This window comes from Capsicum annuum, chromosome 11 (genome assembly GCF_002878395.1).
Source record: "Capsicum annuum cultivar UCD-10X-F1 chromosome 11, UCD10Xv1.1, whole genome shotgun sequence".
NCBI classification, from domain to species: domain Eukaryota; kingdom Viridiplantae; phylum Streptophyta; class Magnoliopsida; order Solanales; family Solanaceae; genus Capsicum; species Capsicum annuum.
This window is the reverse complement of record NC_061121.1, coordinates 23872040-23881859: the sequence shown is the minus strand read 5'-3', so window position 1 is coordinate 23881859 and position 9820 is coordinate 23872040. Positions and strand designations below refer to the sequence as shown.

The window sequence follows — 9820 nt, the reverse complement described above, 5'->3', positions numbered from 1 at the left end:
TTTGAACCTTATGGCCTTTTAACCTTTTATTCCGCATTTATACAGTATGTTATGCAGTGCTCAGTTATCAGTCATGGGTTAGCTTATGGTGCTTTGGGATCATGAGCACCGTGTGGCATTCCGGGTACCAAATTCGGGGCATTACAGAAACTCATATAATATATGCACATGATTATAAATCAATCTTATGGAAAAACCCTATGATAAATACATACTTTCATCAAATGGGTTCATGATGCATGCTCTTCAAACAATTTCCAAAACCCATTAGTTATACAAACACGCGCGCACACATATATATATATAAACAAATCATTTCTTTTATTTTGCAATAATGAATATGAATATAATACATGAAATTTAAAGGATTAGTTTAACAAGGTTATTCCATGGTAGAAGTCTTCACTTCATAAATTAGGTGATGCACGGATTTTAACATTTAATAGTCGTTGAAATCCTTGCTTGAATTGAATATTATTAATAAATTTCTATTGTTTTGATTAATATACACCATTAGAATGTATACTGAGATTTTCCTTTTTAATTAATAATAGAAATACTAATTTTCAAGAGGGAGAAATACAAACAAGAAGGGGGGAGGGGCTAAAGCTTACTGTACCAATTCTATTGTGAGATCTGTTGTATTTCAATTGATTTTACTTGATTTTATTTGTATTATTTAAACTTAATTTATTATTTATCCATTCAACACTCACATATCAGCTTTAATGTTTATAAATGATAAGTTATCGCGTATTAAAGAAAAGACATATCTATTAATCATTTTATTCGTAATAAACAAAATAAATTACTGTACACTAAATAAAAGACATATATATTATTCATTTTATTCGTAATAAGCAATCTAAAATATAAATCTAAAGTAATACACAAAATAAATTTAACTTGATCTAGATGGTCCAACATCAGAAGTGGACGAAATATTATCTCAAGGAGCCAAGGCATATCCATAGGATTTGAAAGGAAATGGAACACCACTCTCCTTTTGTTGGATATCTACTCTTTCAGTCATTTTCAATTTTGCTTCTAGGGTGTCACTCAGTTCTTGAAGTTAAAAATAATTTAGTCCTTCATATGATCCTTCTGTATTTATTGACTTAAGCCTTAAAGCACGCTTTTTCTCTGCTTCAATCAACTTCTCCATTTTAGTTAAATCCTCGTTTTGATAAGGTTTGGCGAGAGGTTTTGGACTATCAGTATCAGGTAGGGGATTCAGAAGCTTATCTACCACCGAAATGATACAAGGGTGTCCGATAAAGTACACACTTGTTTTAGATTGGGAAAAACTATAGTTGTAGCTTCAACACCGCAGAGGGTAGAGAGCTCGCTCGCCTTCTTAAAAAGGCCATCACGCCTTTCAGAAAATCTCACAGGTCTGTTGTTTTGATTCTTCATCTTCTCTATTTTAAATCTTTTGCGGCCATTAAGTTTTCTCATGGTTAATCCTTTGATTTGAGAAAGTATAAAAATGTAATGTGAGGTCTCAACTCAAAGAGTGTAGTTATAGTGATAAAATACACTTGAATGACAAGAAAGTAAGAAAATCATGTTTATTCCTTTTTAGACGCATTTGAACAAACTCATAATATTTGTTGAATTTCTTTCTTTGTATCTTTGTATCACTGTCAATATGTACATAACATTTCATTACATACTTTTCCTAATTAGAATAATGTACTTACAAAATTTTTAAATCTTTTTGATGTGTCATTCCTTATGGTATATATTGTAGTTGTCCTATGTAAAATAATTTTTGTTTATGATATAAAATATTTTTTCGATGGTATTCACCTTTTTTTCTAAATTTGTCGATGTTCAAATATTTATATATTTTTTTGTAGTCATGATTTGTAAAATATCTTCTACTGTAAACTTTAACAGTATGAAAATATTTTTTTTTTGTTTTAATACATCTTAATGTATCAAAAATTTAATGTACCTCAATTCAAATTTTTTAAAAAATTAATGCATATTCAAGATCATTTTTAAACTAGTAAAAACTAATTATAACTCATGACAAGTGAACGAAAGTCGTAGCAAAAAACCATAATCTCTAACACAATTAAAAATATATAAATCCTGTAAAAATGATTTTGTACTATAAATGTAATACAATATAAATCTCTCAAATGATAAAATCAATTTTATGTCTCTTCTTTGTTTGACCACCTTGTATTCAAAGTTGGTTAGTGTTAAAATTTATTTGTGCCATAAATTCCGCCAATAAAATATATGAGCAGAAATATATTATATTCCTTAGAAATAAATGTGCTTAATTCTTAAATTGTGAAGATATATGCATTCGATTATTTTTCTTTGGTTCCAACATTTCAGAGAATGTATGCATCACATTCTTGTAACGTCATATATCTAACTTTGAGAATTGAGAAGTACTTTAGTGAAACTCATCCCTATATTTATTGCTTCCAATATATACCGTACATCACGTAGAATTAATTTACTTTGGTTTCTAAAAATTTTCAATAGTATATTTTTTTCAATTGACATATGTGTATTGAACAGTTTATCAAATATTTACTTCAATGACTTCTACACGTAAAAGAAATGTACACTTTAAAATTGTATATTTTTTTAATATATTCTCATGAATATGAATATATATATATATATATATATATATATATATATATATATATATTGTCATAATTCATGTTGTAAATGATGAACTTATGTTTGCTACAGATTAAATAATATTATTTTATAGAAAATGCGTAATCTCATAGAATAAGTAGAAGGTTCAAATTATTTTCTAGAGTACAAAAGATAATAACATACTTTTCGAAGGCAAAACGTTGTTTATCCCATTAAATAATTATTAAATAAATATAATTCTAAAAGATACTTTTAAACGCATGAAATATAAAATCAAAATAAATCGTTCTTTCTGTTTCGCAACAATGAAAATGAAGAAATTATATGAAATTCAATGGATTATTATAACAAGGTTATTCCATGATAGAACCCTTAATTAAATACGTTATGTTATGCATGAATTTTAAAATTTAATGATATTTGAATCCTGTCACGAGCCAACACATGGATCGTACGGGTATTTACCAGACTCAACCTTAATTAGGAGAATTATTACTATTCAATCATTTAATGAATACAGAAGTTAAATAAAATAATCTTTAAAAGAAGAAAAATCCTTTAATCACAAATAGAACTCTTATTCAGTACATTTAATAGATAAAAACAATATGAAAAAGAATCATTAGTGATTCCCCAGAACCTAATCAAAATCCGTACAAGAGCGCTAAGTAATGAATTTTAAAATTTAATGATATTTGAAATCCTGTCACGATCTATTTCATGGATCGTAGGTGCACCTACCTTACTCAACTCTAATTAATAGAATCCTTACTACCCAACAATTTAATGAATGTGAAAGTTAAATGGAATGATATTGAAAAGAAGCAAAATCCTTTAATCACAAATAGAACTCTTATTCAGTACATTTATAGCAATTCCCCAGAATTTAATCTAAACCGGTACATGAGCACTAAGCAATGAAGGAGAAAATCTATGAGAAAGCATCCATATAAGAATAAAAGGCTAGGAGCTGTTGCAGAGTGACCACCATCATACCTGTTGTACCAATTGGTCTGTCATTACTGAAAATATCTGTGGTACAGGTAGACAAATATCATTAGTCATATGTGGTAGGATAAATTCTATACCCCTAGCACAAAATTAAGTAAAAATGACCTTATCGATTTAGTTTTGGACTAAGTTTGAACTAGGTTTAATTTCAAATGAGTATTTGTCTTGGAATATAAAGATTTAGGAGGCCCAATACCCACACAAATAAATTTCTCAAAGTCTTCTTTCCAATGCAATTAACCGTTCGTATGACCGTTTTACTGAAGACTGTTTGCACTGAAAAGCTGAGGGTGCAATGGCGGGTTCATGTCGCTATAGCGATGCAACAACAGTTTATAACCTTATCTTGACCGATTTCAACCCCCAAACTCAAAAATTTCATTCCGCATCCCTAAAAGGGTGATTTTCTCTTGATTTGAGTTGAAATCCTGCATTGAGGTAAAATTTTTACTTTATTTTTAACATTGATTAATCCATTTATGTTCTAGAATCACTATAATAGAGAATATATAGTAAAATTCTTAGGTTTAGAATCCTAGGTTCATAAAATTGTGGGAAAACCCCACATGCATATGTATTTTCACCTAGAAGTAATTTTAGTTTGTGAATTAACTCTTCCTAGACTGAAATTATGGTTCAACAATGTAAAAGTTGATATTTGGGGACCTTAAATTCAATAAAGGTGGTACCTTTAATTTTAAAACTCCATTAATGGAGTTGGGTTGAGCTTGATATAACTAAGTTGATAATCAATTGACCCTTGGATAAATTTGTAGGTCCTGAATTAAAATTAATGGGTTTGAATTCTCAAGGTGTTTGTTTGAAGATTTGTTTATTAATTACTATTCTAATTGTTATTTTTTAGATGATTTAGCCTTCGAAAATATGAAGAAGAAGGACTATCATCCATGATATAGTTTATTTGCTCCAGCAGCTTGGAGCCAGGTAGGTTATGGTTTATGAGTAGTTGACTATGGTTAGTAATCGTATCCATAATATAGATTTGGCGGGAGAAATCATGCTTAGGCCTGCGAATATAGAGTTCGGATGGATAAAACATGAATTTAACAATAAATACCTAATTGTGCGTTAGTATATTGATGTATGAAGCAATGATGAGCGTTTGTGTTTGTATGACTCCATGGAGGATTGTAATGGGAATTATGTGAATACAGGTAACAAGGAGATTGTGTGATCTTATAATCTAGAGATTTAGCCTAATTACTATAAAAAGAAAGAACTTGGTTTTATGTGTGTTGGAAGATGGGATAATTTTACTTAAAGTTAGTGACGAGAACTGATTTATGTATGAGGAGGCGGTGGCATAACATAAAGACGTAAACTCAAGTTAGCTAAAAGTTAGGAAGAACAAGGTATAATGCTGTTTGATTGAAACTAGATTTTAAGTTGAACAGAGTTGAAGGATTGACAAATGGTGTAGGTCTTGAACCTAGCAATGAGTTGAATGTAAAGGTTGCTAGATAATAGTGGAATCCTGAGTCTCGGTAGTCATTTCTAAGTTTAGATATTATTCAAAGACATGTTTCCCGTTGTTCTTTGCAGTTAAACTAGAACATGGCATGTTGCCTTGGAGAGAAACGCGAGAAGATTTTACTGCAGGTGATGACCCTGAACGCCCAACAAAGAAACCCCGTAGGCAGCGTAAGGGTTGCTTTTACTTTGCCTCTGTAACTTTTGTTTGAGCTTATTAAGAGGAGAGTTTTCAGCAAGTAGACAATGGAAGATAAGTTATACTTGTCCTGGTCAAAATAGATAATTGCTAATAACAACATTGTCGCGAGAATTAGTGCTGCCTAGATCATAGATAATACTAATAACAAAATTGTAGGAAAATAGATAATCTTTAAATCCTCATTTTGTTTCAATTTCATTTTCATTTTTTTTTTCCTTGTGAAGTAATATTTAGGGATTCCGTCGATTTGCATAGTGAACCCTAGGACTTTATGAATTTCACCCAGTTTTCTTTGGGATATATGGAAACAGAAAAGAAAGCTTCCCATACTGATGTTCATGAAGAAAGAGAACAATCATTTTGTTGCTGTAAATCAAACAATTCATTGTGGTTTTTGAGGGGAGCTGAAGAGCTTCCAAGTACTGAATTTGATTTGAAAGAGGAGGACAAAAGATACATGAGTATGTGCAGAGTGGTCGTATCATCATGTATTTTTGGAAGCTCTGATTTTTTAAGAAGGCCGACAAGCAGATTGGTAATGATTCAGCCTCGTTTTTTCTTTATATTTACTTTTCTCTCCTGCAATGATGTTCGTTGAGATTGTTTATTATAATCCATTTCGGAGTTATTAAACCACCTGGAAGGCTGGAAGACTCCATTTCTCTTCATTCTCATTCTAATGACCTTGCAGTTTCAACTCCGTTTGCTGTTCTTTGTTCTCCGAAATGGCAGTTGTATAAGAAACTTGTAAATCAGAAATGTTGAATAACTCCGTGAAGATCAAAGACTTTCTAAAACATGAATCCCGGATACATCAGTTTTCTCTAATAATAAGTGACTCCATTTAGCAATATTCTACAGATTTGTCAGATGGTATCTTTGGAAAGCCGAAGAGCAGGTTAGGATATAGCAACATGTGCTTACTTTTGATTGATCCTTACCTTTTCAGATCAGTGAGTATTCAAAGAAGAACGTATGTTTTATTATGTTTGTTGATGAGGGAACTCTTTCGACGCTCTCAAAAGAAGTAAACACACCTGATGATGGTGGATTTGTTGGATTGTGGAAATTAGTTGTCGTCATATTATGTTTGTTGATGAGGGAACTCTTTCGACGCTCTCAAAAGAAGTAAACACACCTGATGATGGTGGATTTGTTGGATTGTGGAAATTAGTTGTCGTCAAGAACTTACCATACACAGATATGCATAAAACGGGGAAAGTACCAAAGTTTTTGATGCATCGCCTCTTTCCTTCTTCTAGGTGATTTTTCATATCCCTAGCTGGACTTTTATGCTTAGTCTATCTGGCTCCAACAACAACAAGAATATACCCAACGTATTCCTACATAGTGGGGTCTGGGGAGGGTAGAGTGTACGCAAACCATACCACTACCTCCGAAGATTAATTTGTTCTCCTCTTGCGGCAATTTTTAGGTTCTCTATTTGGCTAGATAGCAACTGCGGCTCTCAACCAATCCAATGTTAATAATTGATCATTTCTTGTGGCAAACTGGCTCTGAGTATGCCATCTCAAATCATTATACTCGGCACTGTGTTTGGGAAGAAGTACTCCAAAATAAGCGTCTAAATAAGTACAACCACACTGCTATTGATGAACAGTTTTTGTCGTACCAATCTGATGGTCTTACCAAATTTGACCCTTAAGATCCGAATCCATCTCTGCCAAGCTGTATGTGCCACTTAACACTTACTATTTATCCTATTCTCGTTTCCTTCTTTCTTCATATGCAGTTTGTTGAACATATTATGGGTTTTTGTGTATTACAGATGTGCATGAAGGCTCTTTTATTCTCTTGCCTCACTTCACGTGACCAACTAAGCTTTGTATTTACATTCCTAAAGCTGAAGAGAATGAATCCATCCAATCCGTTCCATTTAAATATGTTTAAGGTAAGGTGTTTTCCGGTCACTTTAATTTTTTTTTTACAGCTCTTGAGAAACTGACAAACACATGGTTTACTGTTGAATTATCTGCTTATTCTTGAAGAATAACTGTACTGCCAGATATGTTTCTGCAGTATTATATCGTGCTTCGATATGTCTGCTAACAAAGAGAAGCTATTTGTAATTTGACTATGCAAAAGTGTTTAGTATCAATTTGAAACGTTAACACCGTTTTTCAAAAGTAATGTTGACATGTTATTGAGGTCTGGCAACGTGTTGTCACTTGTGCTTCTCTATCTTTGATTAAACCTGTGAACTGAACATTTAAACACAATGCACTTGATGTTTTATTTTATTGGAATATTGTATGTGCACACCAACTCTGGCTTTTATATCGGATGTCCTGAAGGGACATTCAACTGTTTGCTTGAAACGTAAGTGTTCCACTAATAGCTTCATGTTCTACTGGGTTGTGAAGTTTCGATATCGCAACGACACTGCACCCAAAACGGTGGCTTTTACTTGCGGTAAAGGAAGTATGTGGACCATCATCATATGTTTGAAAGTTTGCTTCTGCAGGACTGCGAGTGTAGGTCACTGGTCAAGTTGTTCCATCACAGAGAGCCATCTGCTCCACCTCCTCCAAGAATAGTTTGATGCTCCTCATTCCTTACAAGGACTTGGTAAACTCGGACTCTTGCTTCAACCCATTTGAACGAACTTTCAGGTAGAAGATGAACTGATACATTCTTTGGCAACTAGAGATTATACATTTTTGGGCGCGGAATTAATTTTAAGTCTACTAAGTGGATGATAGAAATTTCGTGGAATATCTTTGGTTTGTCATAACTCATCTGCCGTTGCGTGATTGAGGATGACTTAGGAAGCTCGTGAGATGTCACTGCAGCTTGAATTATCATAACTGTTGGATGTTATCCGAGACTTCTTCTGAGTTCAGAGCTGAACGAGTTTCCTAAAGAAGTTTGTAAACAAATGTATTCAACTATAGAAGATCCTCCACATACAGTAAAGACATAATACATTAATATATGACTCTAAACCTGACACTAAATTATAACTTTGATCTTAAACTTTGATAGTGCACAAAAAGGACCTTTTAACTATTCAAAACCTGAACAAATATGACCTCCGATTTTGCAACCCCATGCGTGAGTTTCACTCGCGCCTACGTAGAAAATTAATCCAATCACACGGTGCCACGTCGTTAAAAGAGCTGACTTGGAGGGTGATCATATTTGTACAGTATTGAATAATTAAAAGTTATATTTGTGCATGTCAAAGTTTTATTTTTTATGTTAAAACGGGTCATTTTTATTATTATTATTATTATTATTATTATTATTTTATTTATTTCTATAGCAGCAGCACCTAGCTTTTTTTTAATTAAAAAAATATTTGTGCACTATCAAAGCTTTATTTTTTGTGTTAAAACGGGCCGTTTTTATTATTATTATTAGAATTTTTTTATTTATTTCTATAACAGCAACACCTAACTTTTTGTTTATTAAAAAAAAAAGCCACTAGCAGGGATCGAACAGCAACACCTAGCTTTTTTTTATCAAAAAAATATTTATGCACTGTCAAAACTTTGTTTTTTATGTTAAAACAGGTCGTTTTTATTATTATTATTAAATTTTTTTAATTTATTTCTATAGCAGCCGTACCTACCTTTTTTTTTTATTAAAAAAAAAGCCACTAGCAGGGATCGAACCCACGCAGTAGGCTGAAGAAAGCACTCAAGAAGAGCAAATAACACGACTGGGCTATCTAAGTACCTTGTTTCATGTGGTTCAACATTAATATGCTTACATAAATATAGATTTTCTACCTTATATATACAACGTCATTTTTTTACCGAGAGGGTTCGGGTGAACCCCATAGCAACCACGTAGGTCTGCCCCTGCGTTAATTTAATAACATTTTGACAACGTTGTATTTTATAACGTTAATTTGATAACGTTAGTTTAATATACTACTATTATCCTTAATAATGTTAATTTAATAGCGTTTTATTAAAACTATAATTTTTTTTATTATTAGTATAGTTTCATCTTTAATTTAATATTTAAATAAATTATAGTTAGATATATTATATAAAATAAATTCGTCCTTTGCTTTATAATATATATACATAACCGCGCGATTTTTTCGTATGAGACTGACCCACCTAATTAATAAATCTTCAATATTGCTTTTTTCCGCAATGATAAAAGAAATTAGATATCATTTTCATCTTTGAACCGAAAATAATAGTGAAAAGTCATTTAAAGGTCATATTTGTGCAGTTTTGAATAATTAAAGGTGATATTTGTACACTGTCAAAGTTTAAGGTCAAAGTTATAATTTAGTGTCAAGTTTAGGGTCATATTTATTTATTATGCCCTTAGATTTTAAGTTGGACGCACCCAGTTTTGCGTATTGAACACGCGTTTTTTTTCGTAGGATTGGAGGTCATATTTTTGCAGTTTTGAATAGTTAAAGGTCATATTTGTGCACTGTCAGAGTCTAAGGTCAACGTTAGAATTTGATATCAAGTTTATGATCATATGTATTAT

At 31.9% G+C, this 9820-nt stretch overlaps 1 protein-coding gene across 6 annotated transcripts; it reads left to right on the top strand.

The window, feature by feature from the left end:
* The first annotated feature begins 994 nt into the window (after positions 1–994).
* On the top strand, positions 995–8312 carry LOC107847101. 6 transcript variants are annotated; one of them, XR_007046561.1, is made up of 6 exons: positions 995–1394; positions 4511–4590; positions 5209–5873; positions 6774–7029; positions 7128–7250; positions 7824–8312. XR_007046561.1 is itself a non-coding variant. In XM_016691342.2 (6 exons), exons 3-6 carry the CDS (start codon positions 5226–5228, stop codon positions 7899–7901), a joined length of 507 nt encoding a protein of 168 aa, XP_016546828.1. In that variant the 5' UTR covers positions 995–1394; positions 4511–4590; positions 5209–5225; the 3' UTR covers positions 7902–8312. The 6 variants fall into 6 exon arrangements, 4 of the variants coding, with proteins under 4 accessions (XP_016546828.1, XP_047254631.1, XP_047254630.1 ...); XR_007046560.1 differs by having other exon boundaries at positions 6288–7029; XM_016691342.2 differs by lacking the exon at positions 6774–7029 and having other exon boundaries at positions 5209–5307; positions 5650–5873.
* Positions 8313–9820: the final 1508 nt, after the last annotated feature.